At 44.9% G+C, this 26,149-nt stretch overlaps 1 protein-coding gene across 5 annotated transcripts in view; it reads left to right on the forward strand.

Moving 5' to 3' along the window:
- STXBP5L (syntaxin binding protein 5L) overlaps nt 1-26,149 on the forward strand; it is a 1,301,131-nt gene that overhangs the window by 809,963 nt on the left and 465,019 nt on the right. For all 5 annotated transcript variants that reach the window (XM_069202705.1, XM_069202706.1, XM_069202709.1 and 2 more), the window contains exon 14: nt 13,943-13,983. In XM_069202705.1, coding sequence (XP_069058806.1) covers nt 13,943-13,983 — 41 coding nt within the window. The remainder of the gene's footprint in view (nt 1-13,942; nt 13,984-26,149) is intronic.

Below are 26,149 nucleotides of genomic sequence, written 5' to 3' on the forward strand. Positions count from 1 at the left end.
CTACCCAACCCTTTCCAATCAACACCATATGAATTCCTTTTTACGCCTAACCAATGCGCACAGTGATGGTTAGAAAGAGAACCCTGGCCATGCTGAGGCAATATCTGATTCTCTGATAACTCGTTCACTGGTGTTTATTGAGAACTTTTTCAGAGACTATTTCAACACTTCCTCGCAAACACTGAATAACCTTGAACCACCCTTAGGGCTATGGCATCTTTCTGATGTTTGCTGGTTGGGGGCTGGTTTTAGGTGCAGAAAATGGAGGCTGTTCGATATTTAAATATCAACAGACATATCAACTCTTCCCATATGTCTTTACAGCCTACATTAGATGTCTCCTTAGTATCAACCTCTTTAATGGTCCAGGGAATGGGAGTTGATCTGACTTCTCTCGAATTACTCATGGTAGGATTAGCTCTGCCAAAACCTGTCTGCCCAGTGCATCAGCCCCTTAGTGTATAGTTTTACATCTTCCCTGCAGATGACTCCAGATGGTGCAAATCTATCTGATAACCTTAAGTCAAACGTTGACTGTATTAACAACTGATCCATCTTTTGGTTTAACAAACATAATGTGGCTGCAGAATCTCTCACAGTGATGTCCTAATGGCTTTTCACATGCGTGAATTAGGCCTTCTTGACAAAAAACATTTCTGGTGACTGTATCGCGCTGACATTCCTGTCCTCCTTGCAGTGCTTAAAAGGTCTTCAGCATTCCAACAATACCATGCAGACTATTTGATTTAGGGCCTGCAGCTTGGCTTTTGTTTACTGACACCCACACAAAGTTCCTTCAAGTTTACCAATGACTAATAAGCCTTTATGTCTGAATAACACCCATGTGGTGGGATCAGTTTGAAAGGAGGTTTTCATCCTGCTCAAGAAAACAGACCCAGGTGTCTTGTGCCAGCTCCAAAAATCACGAAGATAATTGTGGTGCTCATTCACCAAACCTCTGTTCTTTTGTTCTAATCGATTGTCCATTGCACCATCTAATCAACCATTGCTGAGTAGTAAATATGAACCTTTATCTACATTGGATAGCAAGGATGGAGTATCTTCCCACTACAAAGGGGACTGGAGCTAACCATTTGAGATAAAGGCAACTGTGGCAATTTGTGTGACAATAATGTTCTCCGCTCGGGCTGCATTTGGGTGGCAACCTTGTCTGTCCTTCCCTAGATCATTAAAGAGCTGGTAAATGGCAGCAGATGGAGGTTATAAATAGGGCAATATCACATCATTTGCTGCAGGAAACACAGATGGTAAAGGAACTACACTTATATGGTTATCAAGCATTCTTCGCACCAGCCAGGAAAGGTGACAGAAGACATCCACCTGGAGGATTACTCGCTTGGGTTTTATTGGCTCAATCACAGAATCTTTCACTCCTCCCGATAGTGCCATCAAATGTTCATTGTCTTTCAATAATTGTTCGTGATCGCAGTTTGCTCTAGTTATAGTATTTTTTATGGGGAGGGACAGTTCACCAATTTGATTAGATGCTTCGTTAGTATAGGTATCAGAAACTGTTCCTTTGTACTGTCTAGCCTGAATGTGTAATTGTAGGAGATTTTAATAAGCTTGGGGTTGGCATTGACTGTGTTGTAGTGTCTGAAGAACTAGATATTTAATATACTCAGGATTTAGTAGAAGACTGTAGAATTGATTGCCAAGATGGAGATATAATTCCATATATGTCAGCCTTTTTAAAGAGCTTCTCTGGGTGCTTTGATTCAGACACACCACCTCGGCCACCTTTTTTGTAAAAGGTGCATCCTCGACTATTGACCTTTTTTTGTCTTAAAAAGTGCCTGGGCTCTACTCACTAGGTTTGCAGTACAGCAAATGCATGAGCATTTGCATGTTAAACTTGGTGATGTGGTCAGTGGCTAATGATGCTAGACGATATGTTGGTTTATAATAGTCCCTTCTGATCTGCTTGCGTTAGTGGTAAACTGAACCCTACAAAGCTTCTATGACCTTTTCAGACCTGGATGCTCAATGTGATACAATTATGAAAGGGCTTGAGATCATCATCATCGGTGAAAATCGGACAAAGATAGCTCCTCCCTACAAGCACCTACATGTTAACAAAATATTGTTCCTAAGTGTTTGCGGTGAAGCCAAACAAGATTTATGTAAGCCTCTGAAAATCTTCCAGGGACTTAGTTATGTAGAATGAGGCAGGATCATCATAACACCATTTCTAAGACTCAACAAAATTACAACAGGTAGATTTTAGAGGTTTTGCAAAACACGTGCCAGAAAATGATGGGAAGGTGTTCTGGCATATTATGTCAGGTAGAGGGCTGCTAACTTGATTCTGATCTTGATGTTGGTATCCCCGCTGAATGCTGGTACTCACACTTATCTAAATGATATGGGGTATGTGATAACGGTTGCTCTGGAATAATGTCATAGACTGATACTCTGTAGATCAGTGGTTCCCAACCTGCGGTCCCCGAAGCCTCCTCAGGGTGTCAGCGACTGCTCTGAAAATTAAATAATATTAACAGATTAGGTCCCCAGCTTTCAGTAATGACTCAGTGGGGGGTCCCCAGATACCATTAATGATTCAGTGGGGGTCCCCGGGTTGCAGTAATGATAAAGTGGAGGTCCACAGAAGTCAAAATGTTGGGAACCATTGCTGTAGATTATTTTTAAGGTAAACAACGTGGCTTGAGTTACTAAGGGGAGACAATCTAGTAATTGCCTTTGCTGGGTGGCATTCCCATTGACACTTACAAATGCAGCCTGAAGTTATGCCCTCCCAACCCCAATAACTAGGGTTTTATTGTGACGTCTAGCATATTGAAGTACCTAGACATGACGTTTATCAATTATTATCACCATGTTCAAAAAATGAAAAGAAAGATGGTGCCTGTTGTTATTGCCCTGTACCACTCATTAACTCATCAGTGAAACTCCTGGGGAGGGTGATATTAGATACACTTCAAGCAAGGGCTTTAAGGACGAGTTTCTTTCTGGTATCAAGTTGAGCTTTAAGCATGGATTACACACACTAGAACAATGCCTGAAGCTCTATTAGGTTATTTCTAAACATATCATCTATAAGCAAGCTCCAGTCCTCCGCTGTCCTCTGCTTTTGATATGGTGTTCAGGCCCATTTTTTTCGGATGATGAGTTTTAGCTCCTCGCCTCCCGCCTGAGCCCTCATGCATGCCCTTTAGTTAAAATGCAAGAGTAACACAGTGTATTTGCTAGAAGCATTGCTATTTGTTTCATATATTCAAAGATTTGAGTCTGGGTTGGTGGTTGCTGCAGTAAACCCTAAGGTTGGTTCTAGGCATTTCCCTGGTGCAAGTTATGTTAACTGTATGTGCTCCCGATGCTCAATAAATCAAAGGTTTTGGTGCTTGGCAAGCCAGTCAGTAAAATAAGATCTACTGCAATTGGTGATCAGTCGGCCCATCCCCATATTGGGTTACTGTATTAGAGCATAGAGTAAATTGTCCCTCCCCCTCTGATATGGTTTTCTTTAAACACCGTATTGATAATAGAGGGATTGTTAGTTTTGGAAAAAGTCGTGGACCCTACATGTACCAACTGTGCTTAACGTGTAGAAGCCCAAAAGCCTAAGTATGGCTATGCCTACGGTGCCAGGCAGACTGGTCATTGAAAGCACGCTTCTAAAGAGATTACGAGATCCCTTTCCCAATATCTAATTGTTTTGCTAGCAATAGGCTGGGTTGCAGCACTTGCAAGTCTATATGAAATGCGTTCCATTTCCATATTGGATTTCTGTTTGGACTAAAATACGTGCAACACTAACAATAGAGGTTATATTTCATATTGAATCCATTAGTTAAGTTACCGTGACAGACTTGCACACAGTCTAGGTTGTACCTATATACCTACATTCTGGGTAATCCACTGTAACTGTCCCCTGCAATCAAATAGCAAATATCTAAGACTTTTTGGGATTATATTACAGTGAAAAAAAAAAAAAAAGTGGAGTTGTCAAGACCACAACACCTTTTGTACCTTTTCTCTTTGCCAAGGACAAATATTTAAAGCCTGTGTTAAAATCTACTGGTATCTTTAAATGAAGAGTAGCTTTTGCCCTGTGTCGAGAATAGTCTACGTCACAGTGTATCAACTCTATGACCTAGATGAATTATTAACATGACTGCATTCTTGCTCCTTTTATGTGTGTCACTGTATTTATGGTGCATTCAAATTGTGTTGCATTGTTTTTATGTTTATTGTTTTATGATCTATTGTTGAAATAAACTTCAATTTAGACTAAACATATAATGGTGGCGCTGGCCCACCCACCTACCATGTTAGTACATTTGATGGCAGTGATAGTGCATTCACGTTCTTTTGGATCAAAATTGCAGCTTCTGATGGATACAACTACCTGTGGATTCCTCACCTAATGAATACTTCCATGGCGCCAGCATTCGACGGAAATCTTCTTCCTAGCTTCTGCACGTCGACGAGGACGTCACACTAGCCCACGCGACGTCGTCTGACGTCATACAGGCAATAAGAGGTCCTCGCCGACGTCAGTTCCCTTTTTTCCGTGCATTCGAAACGGTTATCTTCGAGGGAGCTACTGTTACTTTCGTAGTTACAGTGTATTTTCTGCTGCGTAGATTTTCTCTGCGGTAGTAATGCCTCAGAGGAAGTCGGGTTTCAAGCCCTGTCGAGAGTGTGGCGGCAAGATGTCCGTTACTGATCCTCACTCCGACTGTCTATGGTGTTTAAGCTCCGACCACGACGTCGCAACTTGTGATTCATGTCAGCACATGAATCCGAAGGCCCTGAAAGAACGTGAGGCTAAACTATTCATGGCGAAGTCGAAGAGAAAGGAGAAAAAACATCACAAGAAGTCTTCTTTGCCAAGGTCTCATCAGCGTCATCGAGACTCCCGGCGCCGTAGAGATTCACGGCGTCATTCCAGCAAGGAGTCTCGTTCGAGGTCGCCTTCGGCTCGGCGTCGGAAGACTTGGGAGGTCAGTCCCACGGTCACGCCACATCCATCGACGCCGTTGCCCTCTCCGGCGTCACCGACTTCGCCTGGACAGGCGTCTGTGATTGAGGTGATGCAGCCTCTTGTGTTGTCTCCGGTGTCGCAGACATCGAGGGTGGCGTCTGGGTCGCCTTCGATCCAGGCACCTCAGTATCCGGCTTTTCCCACCCCTGGAGCCGATAATACCGCATTTCTGAATGCGATGTATACCATCTTTCAACAGATGGCTCCAGGAGGTGCTCCGGCTGGTCCTTCGGGGCCCTTGGCCTTTTCATTGGGTGATCCTGCGCCTCTACGGCCGGCACCCTTTATGCCTTTCTCCCTTTAGGGAATGTGGGCTCGGCGCCCGTGTCGGCGCCGGTGGCCGCTCCGGTGGCTCCAGAGGTTTTGGCCCCGGAGGTTTCCATCCCGTTGACGTCAAGATTTCGTCCTGTGACTCCGGCGGGTCCATCGGAGACTCCAAGATTTCTTCGTCCGGCTCCTACCTCGGCGCCGAAGCTGCCAGTGGCGCCGGACACGGCGTCGGATGCTTCTGGAGGTCGGCGCCGATCTTCGACTTCGGCGGAGGCCATATCGGCTCCGCGTATCGAGGAGAGACTACATTCGAGGAGACGTGCTCTCCGTCTTTTGGAAGAGCAGGAATACCAACGAGTCTTGGAGGAAGGAGAGGTTGAGGACTCTGGTGATGGACTGCATGGTCTGGATACAGCCAGTGGGCTGGATACTTCCCCTGAGTGGGACCTTTCATCTCCAGGGGAATATACGGAGGAGGCTGCTACCTTTCACGCTGTGGTAAGGAAGGCAGCTAACTTTCTGGACCTGCCTTTGCCGGTGGCAGAGGCGAAGCAGAATTTACTGACTGAAGTCTGCTGCAGCGGAGCCTCTCTTGCCATTTAATGAGGCTTTGCTTGATCCGGTGTTAGAGGTGTGGAAGAAGCCAGTATCTTCCTCGGCTGTTCATAGGGCTGTGGCCAGGAGATATCGAGCTGCACCATCTGACCCTGGCTTTCTGTCTAGACACCCTACGCCGGAGAGCTTGGTGGCGCAAGCCTCCTGTTCATCTAAGTCAGCGCCTGGATCTTTCCCGACGGTACCAGGAGACAGGGACTCCAAAAAGCTGGATGCACAATCTAAGAAAATATTTTCCTCTTGCAGTTTGGCGTTGAAGGCCACCAACGCGACTTGCATTCTGGGGAGATACATCCATGCTCTTATGGATGATATTTCATCTTCATTTACGGAGCTTCCCCAGGGACTCTTGAATGTTGTCTCGGATGCCCAGGCTGCCGCAACCCAGATTATCCAGTCTGGGCTGGACACGACCGACTCGGTGGCTAGGGCGATGGGCACGGCTGTGGTGGCAAGGAGACAGGCCTGGCTCCGTAACTCAGGGTTATCTGCGGACGTGCAGTCGACCCTGTTGGACCTCCCGTTTGATGGGGACAAACTGTTTGGAGCTAAAGCAGATTCGGCCTTGGAGAGATTTAAAGAAAGCAGGGCCACAGCCACATCATTAGGGCTGCAAGCTCCTTCTTCTTCTGCCGCCTCCAGATTTTTCAGGAGGTTTCGTGGATTTGGGCGTGGCTCTTCCTCCTCTTCCTTTCGGGGGAGATTCCAGCAACCCACCTCTTCCCTCCCCTATAGATCATTTAGAGGGAGGGGTACGGCCCGCACCAGAGGAGCCTCTCAGCAGCACTCTGCCTCTTCCTCATCCTCTGGAGGGGTGCAGCAGGGAAAGCAGCCTTAGGCTTCCACCATTTCCCACTCACTCCTCTCCTGTAGGGTGAAGGTTACAGCATTTTCTCCACAAGTGGGAGACTATTACATCGGACACTTGGGTTATCAGTATTGTGGAAAAAGACTACACCCTTCCCTTTCGGGAGTTTCCGCCCCCCATCCTGCCCCGCCCATCTTATTGTTCAGAAGAACACCTCCTGTTGCTAGAACAGGAGGTTCAAGTCCTCCTTTCAAAGGGCACGGTGGAGTTGGTCCCAGAGCAGGAAAGGGGTCGAGGTTGTTACTCAAGGTACTTCCTGATTCCCAAGAAGGATGGTCGGTTGAGACCAATCCTGGATCTGAGGATCTTGAATTGGTTCCTCAAACAGGAAAAGTTCAAGATGCTGACCCTAGCTCAGGTGCTTTTGGCATTGAACAAAGAAGATTGGATGGTGTCTGTCGACTTGCAGGATGCTTATTTTCATATCCCGATACTCAAGTCGCACAGGAAGTATCTCCGGTTTGTGGTAGGGTCGCAGCACTTTCAGTTTGCGGTCCTCCCGTTTGGTCTTACTTCAGCACCTCGAGTCTTCATGAAGGTGATGTCAGTGGTTGCGGCAGAGCTCAGAAGGAAGGGGATAGCAGTATTCCCTTACTTAGACGACTGGTTGATCAAAGCCAAGTCTCCGGAGCTTGTGTCGCATCATCTGCAGTCAACAACCCAGTTGTTGTTCGACCTGGGCTTTTCGGTGAACGTGCCCAAATCTCAGCTGGAGCCCTCTCAGCGCCTCCTGTTCATAGGGGCAGTACTGGATACAACATTGAATCGAGCCTTTCCTCCGCCTCAGCGGATTCAAGATATTCAGGAGTTGGTTCCAATGTTTCGAAATGGAGCGGTAGTTCCAGTCCTCAAGGTCCTTCGTCTGCTCGGTCTGTTTGCCTCCTGCATACTGTTGGTCACGCATGCTCGCTGGCACATGAGGGCTCTTCAGTGGTGCCTCCGAAGGCAGTGGTCTCAACACAAAGGAGATCTAGAAGGTGCTGTCAATATCTCCAGAGATGCTGCTGTGGACTTGAAGTGGTGGATTGCGGGCAACAATCTTTCACAAGGAAAGCCGTTCGCGCAGTCACCACCAGTGACCACGGTCATAACGGATGCTTCCACTCTAGGGTGGGGAGCTCATCTGGGGGATCTGGAGATCAAAGGGCTTTGGTCTCCAGAGGAACAGATGTTTCATATCAATCTGTTAGAGTTACGGGCTGTACGTCTGGCTCTCAAGGCCTTCCTCCCTTCCCTTCATGGTCAGTCGGTACAGGTCCTGACGGACAATACTACCGCGATGTGGTACATAAACAAACAGGGAGGAGTAGGGTCGTACCTTCTCTGCAGAGAAGCTCTTCGACTATGGTCCTGGGCAAAGGACCATCAGATTTGCTTGGTAGCAAATCATCTGGCCGGGGTCTTGAATGTACGTGCGGACAGTCTTAGTCGCCATTTCTCGGCCGACCACGAGTGTCGTCTCCATCCAGATCAAGTCCGTTTAATCTTCCAGATGTGGGGGTTTCCTCGGATAGATTTGTTTGCCACTCTGGAGAACGCGCATTGTCCGTTATTCTGCAGCCTCCAGTATCCGATGCAGGGAGCGTTGGGGGACGCGTTTCAGACCTGGTGCGGCCAGTTCCTTTACGCGTTTCCCCCCATACCCTTGATTCCTCGAGTGTTGAGGAAGATTCGCCAAGACCGGGCCCAAGTCATTTTGATAGCTCCGGATTGGCCAAGGAGGGTGTGGTACTCCGACCTTCTCCAACTCTCGCTGTGCCCTCCGCTCCGTCTCCCTCTCAGGGCAGACCTCCTCTCGCAGTCGCAGGGGCAGGTTTTACACCCCAACCTCCAGAGTCTGCACCTACATGCCTGGAGATTGAACGGGGCAACCTGAGTTCCTTCTCTCTCCCGCCTGATGTAGTGGATGTTATATTAGCGGCCAGGCGACACTCCACTAAATCTATCTACGCTAATAGGTGGTCTAAATTTGTTATGTGGTGTGGAGAGAGACAGATTGATCCCTTACATGCTCATCTGTCAGATGTTTTGTCTTTTGCTCTGTCTCTAGCGCAGAAAGGTTGTGCAGTGGCTACCATTAAAGGTTGTTTGTCTGCCTTGTCAGCCTTCATTTGTCTTCCAGACCAACCATCGTTATTTAAATCCCCTATTGTTCTCAGATTCTTGAAAGGTCTTCTAAATAAATATCCTCCAAAACCATTTGTTATGCCTCAATGGGATTTGTCCTTGGTCCTGACTTTCCTAATGGGGTCCCCTTTTGAACCTATGCATTCTTGCCCCTTAAGGTATTTAGTTATTAAAACAGTCTTCCTGGTGGCTATAACATCTGCTAGGAGAGTGAGTGAGTTGCAGGCCTTATCGGTAAAACCCCCTTATACAACTTTTTATGGGGATAAGGTGGTGTTGAGGACCAAGGCTGCTTTCCTCCCGAAGGTTGTTTCACCTTTCCATTTGGCCCAGACAATTACTTTGTCCACGTTCTATCCTCCGCCTCATCCTTCTAAGGAGGAAGAGAGACTACATCGCTTGGACCCAAAGAGGGCGTTAAGCTTCTTCATTGATAGAACAAAGGATTTCAGGCTGGAGGATCAGCTATTCATCGGATACGTGGGCAAGAGGAGAGGAAAGGCAGTCCACAAGAGAACACTCTCCAGGTGGGTTGTTCTTTGCATTAAAATCTGTTACTCTTTAGCAAAGAAGGATCCTCCTGATGGTATTAGAGCTCATTCCACCAGAGCTAAGTCGGCCACTTCGGCCTTGGCCAGAGGTGTTCCTGTGGTCGACATCTGCAAGGCCGCAACTTGGTCGTCCCTTCACACTTTTGTGAAACATTACTGTTTGGACTCTGAGGTCAGAAGGGACGGTCATTTTGCACGGTCAGTGCTGCAGGATTTCTTGGTTTGACCATTTAGGCACCCACCACCGGGCGTGGTACTGCTTTGGGACTCTATTCATTAGGAATCCACAGGTAGTTGTATCCATCAGAAGAACGAGTTACTTACCTTCGGTAACGACTTTTCTGATGGATACATTAGCTACCTGTGGATTCCTCACGGTCCCACCCGCCTCCTCGTTGCCTTTTTGGTCTTACCAAGTAATCCTTGAGTGCGCTCCTCTTGGTCTTCAAGGCTGCAATAGATTTTGTATATATGGATATTTGTATATATATATATATATATATCTTTGTGTATATACATGATTAGTATATATATTTGTTTGTTTGATTTAAAAAAAAAAAAAAAAAAAAGTTATATTAAATCTACAGCCATTTTATTGCAATGTTGTGTGATTTACAATGTTATGGGATGTTGCCTTGCTCTTTCATTGCATTGGGTTATTGTTCTCATGCACGTAAAAAATGTTGGTACTGACGTCGGCACGTCGGCGAGGACCTCTTATTGCCTGTATGACGTCAGACGGCGTCGCGTGGGCTAGTGTGACGTCCTCGTCGACATGCAGAAGCTAGGAAGAAGATTTCCGTTGAGTGCTGGCGCCATGGGAGTATTCATTAGGTGAGGAATCCACAGGTAGCTAATGTATCCACCAGAAAAGTCGTTACCGAAGGTAAGTAACTCGTTCTTCATTCTTTTTCTTTTTTGCATGTGCTTAGACAGTTTCTCACAACCATTTCCCTTTGACCTTCATGGTTTCTTGATTTCTTCCACAATTAGGTGAAGATGAAGTTTAGGCCCAGTTCCTGTTAACGTGTAAGAATCTTGTGCCTCATAAAATGTCATTAGATGCTTGGAGGAGTATCACGGTATTCACTGTGGGGTGTTCTTTCTGAATTAAGAAAGCCAATGGGCAACCTTAAAGAACTGGTTGCAAGAGTATTAGCAATGGGGGGTTTACACTCAATGAGTGATAGAGAGCGGATCAGTTTTCTGAGCTGTCATAGTGATTGAACTTCTTTGTTGGCTTGATCTGTCATTAGGGGAACATGTTATCTTTGTTATGAGGATTTGTTGGGGTGAAGTGATTTGCCTTCATTTCATGATAAGTAAGAGAGACTACAAAGGTTTGTAGTTCTTGTGGTTCATCAAAGATGTTAAGTCTGTTGTAAGTGATTGTGCATCCTCCAAGGGAGATTATGCTTTTGGACTTTCATTGTAGGTGTCATCTCCAAGGACTTTTTCTTTGTCTTTGATGTTGTTTCAGCCAAATCGTATGATAGGTACATTAATTGGCCTCACCATGTTAGTTTTTCCTGCTTCCTAGCAGCTGGTAAGTTTGTTATTCTTGAGTGTGTTATAGGAAGTATATAAGTACACCTTTGTGTTTTGACTTGTTTATGGATGTTGCATGGGGTTTAGCCGGTGGGATCATTAAATATTGAATAGTTCCTTTAAAGGAATGTCAAGGAGTTTAGGCACAAGAATTGATAGGAAAGATATGACGTTGCTTTTATCTTTTTATTCTTGGATGCTTTATAGTCTCCAATTGTTCCTTCTACTCCATTTTTCAAGTCTTCTTAGGCTTGATGGAGTTTGTTAAATTAAGATTCGAGCTCTTGGAGCTTTAAAGGAAAGCATTAAAGCCACCCAATTCTGCTGCCTTTTTTAGCTAGTTTCTCTACACAGTTGCATTTCCCCTCTATACTTGGCAGTTTGTGTCAGGTTAGTACAAGGAAGGGTTTGAGAGTTTTCACCTCTTTCATTATGTCTGCCAACACGGGTTCATCTGTTTCCGTAAAAGGCAAAAGAGGATCATATTTGTAGGCCTTAAATTGCATTGGTTAAGTCACTCTTGGATGTGTTTCTTCCATTTTTCATATGATAAGTTGTGGAGTCTGACCCCTCATCAGTTTTGATCTTTTCTTGATGGTCTGTGTTTCCTTTTGTATTCATTGGCTGTTAAATGCTTGATCTAGAGTTGCTTGATTGCTTTCAGTGCTTACTTACAATTTGAATCTCAGTACTGATTTGTAATGCCTAGGGACACAGTGTTATGCTGCTGGCTAGTAGGCGAGTGTTACAGAGTACTTCTAACTACGGTTAAATACTTCCGTCCTTGGTATAGCAGGTATAGGGGGTCCGATCAATGACTGTCACAAACCTCACCTGACCATTTTTTTGCGCAATCAACAGAGCTTTGAAATATGTTGTATTATATCCAACCCAAGATGCCCTTTCGTATGCTGAAAGTAACAAAAGAAGAGAAAGGGAATACACAAACAAGCAGGGTATTCACAAAGGTAACTCACACTTGTGAATAATTAACAAATGTAGTTTATTCTTATACCTTTAAGTAACTTTACTACTCTTGGCTTTTCTCAAAATTCAAGTGTAACAGTGCTCAAAAGTGTAGACTCTCCCTCCATCCCCTGAAAAAAGGGGTCAAGCCACATTTACAAGTGCAAGTTACGAACGCCAAGAAAGAAACTGTAGTAATCCAGCACACACATTGCCAACCACTTGATACTGCAACACGTTCCCATGGGAAATAATGGAGGTAGTGAATTTTAAGTTTAAATTAAAAAATACATTTCCTCCTATAATAAAAATCTACTTTTTTTATCATGCATTGATAAATATTAAAGATGATATATAGAATTAATTAAAAGTAATTTAATTAGCTTTCAATAAAATGTGGTTATAGTATTTTTTTAATTAAATTTTTTTGACATATTTTATAATTACTTAAAAATGTAATATTTTTTAACATTAAACTATATGCATTTATATTGTTAGCTATTTTACAGCTAAATTAATTTAAATTAACATTATTTCATATGGGGTTTTATTTTAAGATCCTACCTCCATTATTTTCTACTGGAGGGTGTTGCAATACTAGTGACTGGCCTTGTGTGGTGCTAGACTTACTTCAGCTCTCCGCTGCAGTAATTTACTACTCTTTTGGGTCCCATTTCTGCTACAGTAAACTTACAAGTGCAGTTTGTGAATAGCAACAGGCTTATTCTTTTGTGGGTGGGTGCACACTAAACCCCTCCCTAACCCTCACTAAACTCCTCCTTACTCCTCCCTAAACCACTCCCCTTTTTTTAGTTAGCATGTCCCTTTTTCTAGCCACTCCTTCCCACATTTACTACTAAGTAGAAAACTTTACATGTATGGAATGCTTCCCATAAAATACTAGTAGAAGTAGAGGTGGAGATTTACAGTTGTGGATATGTGAATAGTATTTTGTATAACTTTAGTAGTATTATTGTAGTACTGGTAAAGTACTACAAAATGCAGTTTATGAATAGTCCCCGCTGTGCCTTGGCATGCCCATTATATGAATATATTATCAATAGTTCTATGCTACTAGCAGCAGTCTCGCTCCCAGGAGTGGTGCAAGAATTTTCAGAGATCCAGGCAAAATAACATTTTGCCACATGAGCTCTCCCCCTCCATTTTCAGGCCTTATCTCGTAATCATCATCTAGTGCTGGCTATCAAAGGCAGCAGCCTTGGTTCACCTTGTGAAATGCTGGCTAGCCAACTTCCATTTACCTGTTCAAGTCAGGCCTCTGTGTCTTGCTGCTCCATGTGCCATTTGATCACAGACCATTTTCAGATTACCAGACTACTCCATGTCTTTAAGATATCATGCATCCTGGTTTTCATTTAACTCAATGTTTTCTGAGATTGTAAACTTGAATGAAGACTGTTTAGTCCATGTGGCTAGAGTTCTCAGTTATATTAATTTGTTGAAGGAATACCTGGAATGGAATCATACGTAACATCACAAAATTAAATGATGGAGTGTTGAAACGTTTCACTCACTCACCCCCATTCACAGATGTTGCATTTAATTCATTGTTATTTTGCCAGCCATATCACCCCAGTTTGGACCCAGCCATATGCAAATCAGTCTTGACCTTGTTCCCCATGGGAACAGTCCACTCCAAACTGCCTAGCTAGGTCCTCCCTGGACCACAAACAAGTATCCTGGGATAATTTCGGGATATCACCCCTCATCAGCCAGGCTAGCTTGAATCCAGTGGCGCAGCGAGCAAGGGACCCACTTCTGCCTTGAAAATAACTGTATGTTGTACGTGGAGGTTTCTCAAGGTCTCATGTTCACAGGCCTGCCACTCAGCCGAAGGGGTGAAGATCGGAGAGGGTTGCTCAGAATGGGGTGGGTGTTTATTTTGTATGCTTAAATCATCAAGTGTTTAAGAAAATCTTTTTTTAAACTACAGTTTTTGTTCTTCAGGCATGCAGATGGGTCAATCAAGTTTTGGGATGCGTCTGCGAGTAAGTTAAAAGTCTCCTTTTTAATTATTGTAATCACGTGTGTTTTCCCTGCTATTGAAAATTGTGTACTGTGTTATAAACAACCATTTGCAAAAGCTACTAGATCTTGGCTGTAAAAGAGCCACAGTGTATTTATTAATTAATGTATTATTCTGATGGATACAACTACCTGTGGATTCCTCACCTTATGAATTCTCCGAGTGCAGCATCATTCGAAGGAATTTTTTTCCTAGCTCTCCACGTCGACAAGGACGTCTCAATTGCTCAGCTCCGCACAAGACTCCGTCTGACATCATAGGAGCCATAAGAAGTCCTCACTGGCAAGCTGACGTCAGTTCCCTTTTTCCCGTGCCTTCAACGCTAACGGTTTTCTACCTCTCCTTATATCTCAACTGTATCGAGGGAATTATTTTGTAGTGCTACAATGTCCCCAACAAAGAAATACTGGTTTAAACTTTGTAGCGAGTGCGGAGGCCATTTGTCGGTGACGGAGCCGCATGAGAACTGCCTCTGGTGTTTTAGTTCTGATCACGATGTGGCAGGTTGCTGTCCTGCCAACACATGAACCCGAAAGATCCGAAAGAGAGAGAGGCTAAGGGCCAGATGTAGGTAAGTAAAAAATTGCGACTTGCAGTTTGCGACTCATAGCAACTCGCAAAAGTGCATGCAGAAAGGTGTCTCAGACACCTTCTGCGACTCGCTATGGGGTCGCAAAGACCCACCTCATGAATATTAATGAGGTGGGTCGCAGTTTGCGACCCCATAGCGAGTCTAGGCACTCAAAGGGATGGTGGCCTGCTGGAGACAGCAGACCACCATGTCCGTGACTGTTTTTTGAATAAAGCAGTGTTTTTTTTTCTTTTTGCGCCCCGTTTTCCTTAAAGGAAAACGAGCTGCAAAAAGAAAAATACCGAAACCATTTGGTTTCGGTTTTTTCAGAGTAGGCAGTGGTCCATAGGACCACTGCCTGCTCTGAATAAATATTTTTATTGGCATTCACAAAGGGAAGGGGTCCCATGGGGACCCCTTCCCTTTTGCGAATGAGTTACCATCCACTTCAATTGGATGGTAACTGCGAGTTGGTTTGCGACCGCATTCGCGGTCCCAAAGCAACTCTGCATGGCGATGCGGTCGCAAATAGGAAGAGAACACCCCTTCCTATTTGCAAGTCGCAGCCTCAAATTGCGAGTCGGTACCGACTCGCAATTTGCGGTGGTGCATCGCGTTTGGCCTTTTGCGCCTCGCAAACTGCGTTTTTCGCAGTTTGCGAGGCGCAAAAGGCTTGCTACATCTGGCCCTAAGCTTTTTCTGTCAAAAGCTAAGAAGGAGAAAAGAGGTCGGCGAAGGTCGAGGACACGGGACACTTTGTCGCACAGATCATCGAGGTCTCATAAGAAGTGACACCGATGGCATGACTCATGGCGCCGCTCATTCAGAGATCGGTCAGAGTCTCCCCCTAGATGGCACCACACAGCTTGGGAAGTCAGCCCCACTGTGACTCCACAACCACAGTCATCCGAGGCATCTCTGCCACTGACTTTGATTGAGATCACAGAGTTGCCTGTGATTCCAACTGATAATTTTTCCCCTACATCCTCCCACGGTCAGGAGTTTGGGGCTCGAGTGCCAGATCCAGTGCAACCACCTCAAGGGGAACAAGAGTATGTTTAGCATTTTTCATAAGGCGATGTTCCCCTCTGGTGCACCTGCTGGTCCCACGGGTCAGTTGGTTTCTACACTGGGGTTGCCAGCGCCGTATAAGCAGGCCCCATTTATGCCCTTTGTACCAGCAACACCTTATGATGGTACTGGCACGGCGCAGAGGGTGTCACCACCTCTACCCCGGATGATGGCACCAGCGGCATGGATACTGGCTTCGGATGGATCTTGATGCTCTACTTCGGCGTGGAGTGTGGATTCGCCGCCTCCCCATCCTCCACCTGTGTTGCCATCTCCTTCAAAGCCTGCATCCTTGACGTCAATCAATTCTCTATTGACGCCACATTTGGAGTCCAGGCAAGGTGTAGAAGGAAGGCCTTGAGACTTCTGAAGGAGCAGCAGTATCAAGAGGAACAACAACAGCAACAGCAACAACAACAATTGGAGCAAGGAGAAATCCTGGGGCCTTCAAAGTATTTTCAGGGATTAGACTCTGCTAGTGGGTTGGATACGTCCCCTGAGTGGGAGCTTTTATCCCCAGGAGGTGAACTCATGGCAGAAGTGGCTACCTACTATAAGGTGATAAGGAAGGCGACAGAATTTTTGGACTTGCCATTGCCTGCGTCAGAGTAAAAAAATAGTATTCTGATGAAGGTTTTACATCCATCAGCTTCCTCTTCAGAGCCCCTCCTCCCAATCAATGATGCCTTAACAGAACCCATATTAGGGATATGGAAGAAACCGGTTACTACACCTGTGGTTTCTAAGGTTGTAGCCAGAAGGTACAAGGCGGCTCCTGGTGAGTAACAATTTCTGTCCCAACACTCAACGCCAGAAAGCTTTGTGGTGCAAGCTTCTTGTTAATCTAGATCGGCTCTAGGTTCATTCCCTACAACGCCATCTGATAGGGAGTCAAAGCGCATGGAACAGTCAACAAAGAAATGCTTCTCCTGTGGAAGCATGGCCTTAAAATCGATAAATGCAACCTGTGGACTTGGAAGATACATTTATGCCTTAATGGATACGGCGAAGGAGGTAGTCCCTAAGTTGTCGCAAGACGTTCAGGAGCATTTTAGTGTACTGTTGCAGGACAGCCAATCGGCAGCTAAGCAGGTGATTCAATCAGGACTGGACACTGCAGACTCAGTTGCTGGAGTCATGGGGACTTCCACTGCAACTAGGAGGCATGCTTGGCTCAGAGGTTCAGCGTTTTCCTCTGATGTGCAGGCCACATTGATGGACCTCCCATTTGACAGTGCAAGGCGATTTGGAGCAAAGGCAGACTCAGCCTTGGAAAGGTTCAAAGATAGCAGAGCCACTGCAAATTCTTTGGGCGTTCAAGCTTCTTCTACTCCCTTCAGACCTTTCTGCAGATTCAGACGGTTTGGCCGTGGATCGTCTTTACCTGGGAGGCAGCAGTCCTATGCCAACACCCTGCCAACCCTCTCTACAGGTCCTACAGGGGTCGTGGGAGAGTTTGAATGTGGGGAGCCGTCCAGCAGCCTACCTCCTCCTCTTCATCCTCCTGGGGAGTCTTTCCAGGGAAGCAGCCCTAGTTCTCGCACATTTCACCAGCATGTCCTACCCGTGAATAGAAGGCTGTTAATATCATCGGACTCTTGCGTGTTGAGCGTAGTGGGAAAAGGTTATGCCCTTCCCTTTCGGGAATTTCCCCCCTTCCCTCCCCATCATTCATTTTGCACAGAAGAGCATCTCCTCTTGCTTCAGCAGCAGGTGTATACTCTTTTGTTAAAAGGTGCAGTGCAGTTGGTTCCGGAGCAGGAAAGGGATCAGGGATGTTATTCAAGGTATTTCTTGATTCTCAAGAAGGATGGTCGATTGGGGTCTATCCTGGATCTGAGGATTTTGAATTGGTTCCTCAAGCAGGAAAAGTTCAAAATGCTGACCCTAGCACAGGTGCTTCTTGCGTTGAACAAGGAAGACTGGATGGTGTCTATCGACTTGCAGGATGCCTATTTTCATATCCCTTTTCTGAAGTCGCACAAGAAGTATCTCCGGCTCATGGTAGGGTTGCAACACTACCAGTTTGCAGTCCTTCCTTTTGGTCTTACTTCCATACCTTGAGTCATCATGAAGGTGATGGCAGTGGTTGCAGCGGACCTCAGAACGAAGGGAATATCTGTATTCCCTTACATGGACAATTGGCTGATCAAAGCCGGGTCCCCAGAGCTCGTGCTGCATCATTTGCAGGTGACAACCCAGTTGTTGTTCAACCTGGGCTTTACAGTAAACGTGCCCAAGTCTCACCTGGAGCCGTCTCAGTGCCTCCTGTTCGTAGGGGCAATACTGGACACAACATTGAATCGGGCCTACCCTCCTCCACAGAGGATTCAGGACATTCAGGCGATGATTCCAATGTTTCAAAAGGGAGCAGCTGTTCCAGTTCTCAAGGTCCAACGTCTGCTCAGTCTGTTCGCTTCCTTCATTCTGTTGGTCACTCATGCACATTGGCACTTGAGTGCTCTCCAGTGGTGCCTCAACAAGCAGTGGTTTCAACACAAAGGGGATCTCACGGAGTCGATAGCAATCTCCAGAGACACTGCAGTCGATCTGCAATGGTGAACTGTGGACGGCAGCCTCTCTCAAGGAAGGCCGTTTTGTCTACCACCTCCGGTGACCACAGTCATAACGGATGTTTCCACTCTAGGGTGGGGAGCTCATCTAGAGGACCTGGAGATCAAAGGCCTTTGCTCTCCAGTAAAACAGATGTTTCACATCAATCTGTTGGAACTGTGGGCGATTCATCTGGCTTTCAAGACCCTCCTCCCATCCATTCATGGTCAGTCAGTATAAGTCTTAACAGACAACACTACAGCGATGTGGTACATCAACAATCAGGGAGGAGTAGGGTGGTTCCTTCTCTGCAGAGAGGCTGCGCGTCTCTGGTCCTGGGCGCAGGACCATCAGATTTGCATAGTAGCAAACCATCTGGCCGGAGGTCTCAACGTACGTGTGGACGGTCTCAGTGGGCTTTTTTCGGCCGATCACAAGTGGCGTCTCCATCGGGACGTGGTACTTCACATCTTCTGGATGTGGGGAGCACCTCAGATAGACCTGTTTGCCACTCACGATAACGCACACTGCCCGTCGTTCTGCAACCTCCAGTATCCGAAGCAGGGGGTGTTGGAGGACGCATTTCAGCTGACCTGGAGCGGCCAACTGCTTTACGCGTTTCCTCCAATACCCTTGATTCCTCGAGTTCTGAGGAAGATTTGCCAAGATCGAGCCCAAGTCATATTAATAGCCCGGATTGGCCAAGAAGGGTGTGGTACACAGACCTCCTTCAACTCTCACTGTGCCCTCCGCTTCATCTCCCTCACAGGGTAGACCTCCTCTCGCAGTCGCAGGAGCAGGTTCTACACCTCCACCTCCAGGGCCTGCACCTACCTGCCTGGAGATTGAACAAGGCAATCTGATTTCTTTTTCTCTCCCTCAAGAAGTGGTGGACATTATCTTATCGGCCAGGCGACACTCCACCAAGACTGACTGTGCCAGTAGATGGGCGAAATTTGTTACTTGGTGTGGAGAGAGACAAATTGATCCCTTAAAGGCCCATTTATCTAACATTTTGCAGTTTGAACTTTCCTTAGCACAGAAAGGTTCTGCAGTTGCGACAGTGAAAGGCTATTTATCAGCACTGTCGACTTTTCTTTGCCTACCTGATCAGCTTTCCTTAATTAAGTCCCCTATAGTTCTCAGGTTCCTTAAGGGGTTAACAAACAAGTTTCCTCCCACACCGTTTGTAATGCCTCAGTGGGATTGGAATTTAGTTTGTACTTTTTTGATGGTTTCACCGTTTGAGCCTATGCATACTTGCCCATTGAGGCTTTTAGTTTTTAAGCCAGTTTTTCTAACAGCCATCAAATCAGCTAGATGTGTGAGTGAGCTTCAGGCTCTTAGTGTGAAACCACCTTTCACTACCTTTCATGCTGACAAGGTGGTGCTGTGAACCAGGGCGGCTTTCCTTCCTAAGGTAGTCGCTCCCTTCCATATGGGACAATCTGTAACTCTCCTGTCCTTTTACCCTGCTCCCCATCCATCAATGGAGGAGGAAAGGTTGCATTGCTTGGATCCGAGAAAGGCCCTGAGCTTCTACATAGAAAGGGCGAGAGACTTCAGAATTGATGATCAGCATTTCATTGGATATGTGGGCAAAATGAGGGGCAAAGCTGCCCACAAGAGGACTCTTTTTTTGAAGGTGGGCCATTCTTTGCATTATGATTTGTTATTCACTAGCAAAGAAGGTTCCTCCTGAGGGCCTTAGGGCTCATTCCACCAGGGCTGCCACTTTGGCTTTAGCTAGAGGTGTACCAGTTGTTGATATTTGTAACGCAGCAACTTGGGCTTTCCTCCACACTTTCGCAAAGCATTATTGCTTAGACTCAGAAGTTAGGAGGGATGGCCATCTTGCCTGTTCTGTTTTGCCGGACTTCTTTCTTTGACCAGTCGGGCACCCACCTTCGAGTGCGGAACTGCTTTGGGATTCTATTCATAAGGTGAGGAATCCACAAGAAGTTACTTACCGTCGGTAACGCTTTTTCTGGTGGATACAGTAGCTACCTGTGGATTCCTCACAGTCCCACCGCCTCCCTGTTGCCTGTCTGGTCATACCAAGAGTACTATTAATGTTATAGATGGTACGTATATTTGTATATATATTTGACTTTTATATATGTATTTGTATAAAGAATGATTTATATATATATATATATATATATATATATATATATATATATATATATATATATATATATATATATATATATATGTTCGATGGCAAGTGTAGCTGCAGATACACATGCTATGCATATCCTTCCGACATCTAGTGTTGAGATTGGAGTGTTACAAGTTGTTTTTCTTCGAAGAAGTCTTTTCTGAGTCATGGGATCAAGTGACTCCTCCTCTCTGTTCCATTGTGCATGGGCATCGACTCCATTGTTAGATTGTTTTCTTTCCCCCGTCGGGTTTGGACGGGTTTCCTCTCGCTCCGAGATTTTGATTTGGAAAACCTTTCTTTTCGTCTGTATTGTTTCGATCTTGTTCTCCATCTAGCATTGAACCGGTAGTACCGTCGGAAATGTATTTTTGTTTGCCCTTCTGGGCGCGTGCACCCAACTCGGGCCTATACGGTCCTACCGCGTGGAAAGCCTAATGGATCGGACTCCATTCTGATTCTGCCCTCGGTGCCACGCAAAGTATCCCTATACAGACCAGCACTTGGTTTGTAACTTGTGCCTTTCTCCATACCATCAGGAGGAAAATTGTGAGGCCTGTCGGTCGTTTCATTCAAAAAAGACTCTCAGAGATCGCAGAGCCCGAAGACTCGAAATGGCGTCGAAAAGCAGTGAACATCTTGACATCGCTGAAGAAGAGCAGGTGCAGACAGCAGTCTCCATCCGAGACATAGACTCCAGACAGGAATCAGAGGACGACAGACCCATCACAGCTGGCCAGCATGTGAGTACGTCTGCCCCTACACCCCTGCACAAAAAAAATTTGGGTACACCACTGCCAGAATGCCATGGTTCGGCCCGGAAAAACACTGTTGGCGATCATCCTTCGGGGTCGGCGCCGAAAAAGGCCACTCCTCCGTCGACTTCAGAGTCGAGTAAAACTATCAAAGGCTCCATTTCGGACTCAAGTAAAAAAAACAGTTTCGGAGTCAAAAATTCGTCAGTCGGCTTTGGAGCCGGGACCTTGCTCAACATTTTCGGTACAGAAAAAACAACAAACTTCAGAACCGAAAAAATACTCATATGCAGAGGAACAAGGACTTTCAAAAAAACTGAGAGAAACACATAAAACCTCTGAGGAAGAGTCGGACATTGAGCCCATTCTACCAATTATGGATGAGAGACAATCCAGGATACACATCCATAAAGACACAGGGAGGATTGTTACTGAACCTCCTTTAAAAACAAAAAGGAAGCTGGCTTTCCAAGAGGAACTGGACACTGTAAACCCACCAGCAAAGGTGCAAAAACAAGAGGAGAAGCCTTTACCTCTTCATGCTTCTCCTCCTCATTCTCTTCAATTATCTGTCTCACCTCATACCAGCCCTCCACCAATGCCTTCTCCAACACACTCATTTTATTCACAAGAAGACATAGCAGACCCATGGGATCTTTATGACCCTGATCCCATCCCAGATAATGACCCAGATACTTACCCATCGAAACCATCTCCACCAGAAGATACCACTGCATACAACCAGGTCATATCCAGGGCTGCAGCTTACCATGGGGTAACAATGCATTCAGAGCCCTTACAAGAAGATTTTTTATTTAATACACTATCTTCAACGCATTCCAAGTACCAGTGCCTCCCAATGTTACCAGGCATGGTAAAACACGCAGACCAAATCTTTAGCGAGCCTGTAAAATCTAGGATTATCACACCTAGAATAGAGAAAAAATATAAGCCTGCACCTTCTGACCCAGATTATATTACTCATCAGGCGCCTCCAGATTCAGTAGTAGTCAGTGCAGCATGAAAGAGGGAAAATAGTCAGTCTTCAGGAGATGCACCTCCTCCTGATAAAGAGAGCAGACATTTTTACGCAGCGGCACAAAGAATTGCTTCACAGGCAACAAATCAGTTGAGAATTGCCAATTCTCAAGCACTGCTAGCCAGCTATGATAGGGACCATTGGGATGAAATGCAGGACATTATACAGCATCTCCCAAAAGGCCACCAAAAGAGGGCACAACAAGTGGTAGAGGAAGGGCAAGCCATTAGTAATAATCAAATAAGATCTGCCCTTGATGCTGCTGATACAGCTTCAAGGAGTGTAAACACGGCCATCACAATCAGAAGACATGCATGGCTACGCTCTTCTGGTTTTAAACCAGAAATTCAACAGACTGTACTTAACATGCCTTTTGATAAGAAGCACCTCTTTGGCCCAGAAGTGGACACTACAATTGAAAAACTGAGAAAGGACTCAGATACTGCGAAAGCAATGGGCGCTTTGTACACCACACCATATAGAGGTTCATTTCGAAGACCACAGTTTCGAGGAGGTTTTAAAGCACAATCCTCTGAGGCTTCTACCTCACAAACAAAGCAGCCACATCAAACCCAGTATCAACGAGGTGGGTTTAGAGGAACATATTGAGGTCAATACTTTAGGAATAGAGGTAAATTCCAAACCTCCAAACAACAACACAACCAAAGCAGTGACTTCCTTCCCTCCCTTCCACTCCACACATCTCCTGTGGGGGGAAGACTACAGCAGTTCCACTCTCATTGGCAAAATATCACCACAGACAACTGGGTATTATCAATTATCCGCAATGGCTATTGCCTAGAATTGATAACCACCCTTCCTAACATTCCACCAAGATATCACAAGTTGTCACCCAGAACATACAGTTCTGTTACAACAAGAGGTTCAATCTCTGCTACTAAAACAAGCAATAGAATTAGTTCCACAGTCCCAACAAGGAACAGGAGTATACTCACTATACTTCCTAATTCCAAAAAAAGATGGCACCCTAAGGCCCATATTTGACCTCAGGCCCCTCAATCTATACATCTTGTCAGAGCATTTTCTCATGGTAACTCTGCAAGATGTTATTCCACCACTGCAAAAACAAGATTGTATGACTGCTCTAGACCTCAAAGATGCGTATTTCCACATACCATCCACCCAGCTCACAGAAAATTCCTCAGGTTTGTCATAGCAGGAAAACACTACCAGTTCAAAGTGTTGCCATCAGGCATAACAACAGCTCCAAGGGTGTTCACATAGTATCTAGCAGTAGTAGCAGCATACTTAAGAAGACAACACATCCATGTCTTTCCATATCTAGACGATTGGCTAATAAAATCAAACAATCTTACACAATGCCAAAAACATACGCATTATGTGATAGAAACTCTGCACACACTAGGGTTTTCTATAAACTACCAAAAGTCACACCTTCAACACAAGTACAACTGTATCTAGGTGCTATCCTAAATACTCAACTAGCTCTAGCGTATCCAAATATACAAAGGAAGCAAGCTTTCCAAAATGTAATACCACTTATACAGCCAAATCAACAATACACTGTAAAATTTATCATGAAAATTTTAAGAATGATGGCATCTTGCATAGCAATAGTCCCACATGCAAGATTAAGCATGAGGCCCTTACAACAGTGCCTTGCACAACAATGGTCACAAGCACACAGTCAACTTCAAGATACAGTGTTGACGGACCGCCAAGCACATATGTTCCTTCAATGGTGGAATCGCAGCAATTTAATGAAGGGGTGGTAATTTCAAGACCCTGTGCCTCAAACCATAATTATAACAGATGCATCAATGATTGGTTGGGGAGCTCACCTAAACAATCAGACCATTCAAGGGCAATGGTATGTCAAACAGAAACAGCTACATATAAACCACCTAGAATTATTAGCTGTGTTCCTTGCCCTAAAAGCATTTCAACTTCTTCTCAAACAGAAGAATGTTCTCATAAAAACAGACAACATGACAACCATGTATTATCTCAAAAAACAGGGAGGGGCACATTCATCTCAGCTGTCCCTTCTAGCCCAAATAATTTGGAAATTGGCAATTCACAATCAAATTCATCTACTAGCACAATGCATTCCAGGAATAGACAATCATTTGGCAGATCTCCTCAGCAGAAATCACAAAAAGACACACAAATGGGAGATTCACTCCCAAGTACTTCAAAAGTACTTTCAAAGGTGGGGAACACCAGACATAGATCTATTCACAACAAGGGAAAACACAAAATGCCAAAACTTCACATCCAGACACCCTCATCCCCCATCCAAGGGCAATGCCCTCTGGATCAATTGGTCAGGGATATTTGCTTACGCTTTTCCCTCTCTCCCACTCCTTCCATTTCTAGTAAACAAATTGCGTCAAACGTCACTCAACATGATACTCATAGCACCAATATGGGCACGCCAGTCTTGGTACACAACACTATTAGACCTATCTGTAGTACCTCACTCCAAACTCCCAAACAGACCAGATTTGTTAACACAAAACAAAGGTCAAATCAGGCATCCAAACCCCATTGCTCTCAATCTAGCGATTTGGCTCCTGAAGTCATAGAATTTGGTTATTTAAATCTTCCATCTGAATGTATGGAAGTAATTAAACAAGCACAAAAACCTACTACTAGACAGTGCTACGCAAACAAGTGGAAACAATTTGTCTACTATTGTCAATCTAAGACCATAGATCCACTTACAGCATCTATACAAGATATTGTATGCTATTTACATCATTTACAGAAATAGAATTTGGCTTTTTCCTCCATAAAAATACACCTTACTGCAATATCTGCATACTTACAAACTATTCAACATACTTCTCTATTCAGAGTTCCTGTTATCAAAGCCTTCATGGAAGGATTAAAACACATCATTCCACCGAGAACACCACCTGTTCCATCATGGAATTTAAATATTGTACTTACCAGACTCATGGGACCACCTTTTGAACCCTTGCACTCTTGCCAAATTAAACTTTTAACATGGAAGGTTGCCTTCTTTGTGGCTATTACTTCTTTAAAAAGAGTTAGTGAAATACAAGCCTTCACTCTTGAAGAACCTTTTTTCCAAGTGCACAAACATAAAGTTGCACTAAGAACAAATCCCACATTTCTACCAAAAGTAGTAACTCATTTTCACATCAATCAAACAGTGGAATTGCTAGTCTTCTTTCCACAGCCAGATTCTGTGGCAGATCTCAAAATAGCTTTAATGTACTACATAGCCAGAACTAAAGATTTTAGGAAAAGAAAACAACTTTTTGTTGCTTTCCAACAACCACACACAGGCAATCGTATATCAAAACAAGGTATAGCAAGATGGATTGTTAGATGTAATCAAACATGTTATATCAAAGCCAAAAGACAACTTTTGATCACTCCTACAGCACATTCTACAAGAAAGAATGGTATGACAATGGCTTTTTTAGGAAACATACCAATAGATGACATATGTAAAGCAGCTACATGGTCAACTCCTCATACATTTACAAAACAGTACTGTGTTGATGTTTTCTCACAGCAACATGCCACTGTAGGCCAAGCTGTCTTAAAGACATTATTCCAAACAACTTCAACTCCTACAGGCTAGCCACTGTTTTTTGGGAGGACTAACTGCTTTGCAGTCTATGCATAGCATGTGTATCTGCAGCTACACATGCCATTGAATGGAAAATGTCACTTACCCAGTGTACATCTGTTTGTGGCATGTAGTGCTGCAGATTCACATGCAACCTCCCTCCTCCCTGGAAGCCTGTAGTCGTTTAAGTCACTAACATTTGTACATATGTATATACATTTACATTTGCATGGACATCTCTTTTATTTTCTATACTCTATCAGTCCTTTCTTCACCCTCTGTGGGAAAACAATCTAAAAATGGAGTCGATGCCCATGCGCAATGGAACCGAGAGGAGGAGTCACTCGATCCTGTGACTCCGAAAAGACTTCTTCAAAGAAAAACAACTT

Source organism: Pleurodeles waltl, chromosome 8 (assembly GCF_031143425.1).
Source record: "Pleurodeles waltl isolate 20211129_DDA chromosome 8, aPleWal1.hap1.20221129, whole genome shotgun sequence".
NCBI lineage: Eukaryota > Metazoa > Chordata > Amphibia > Caudata > Salamandridae > Pleurodeles > Pleurodeles waltl.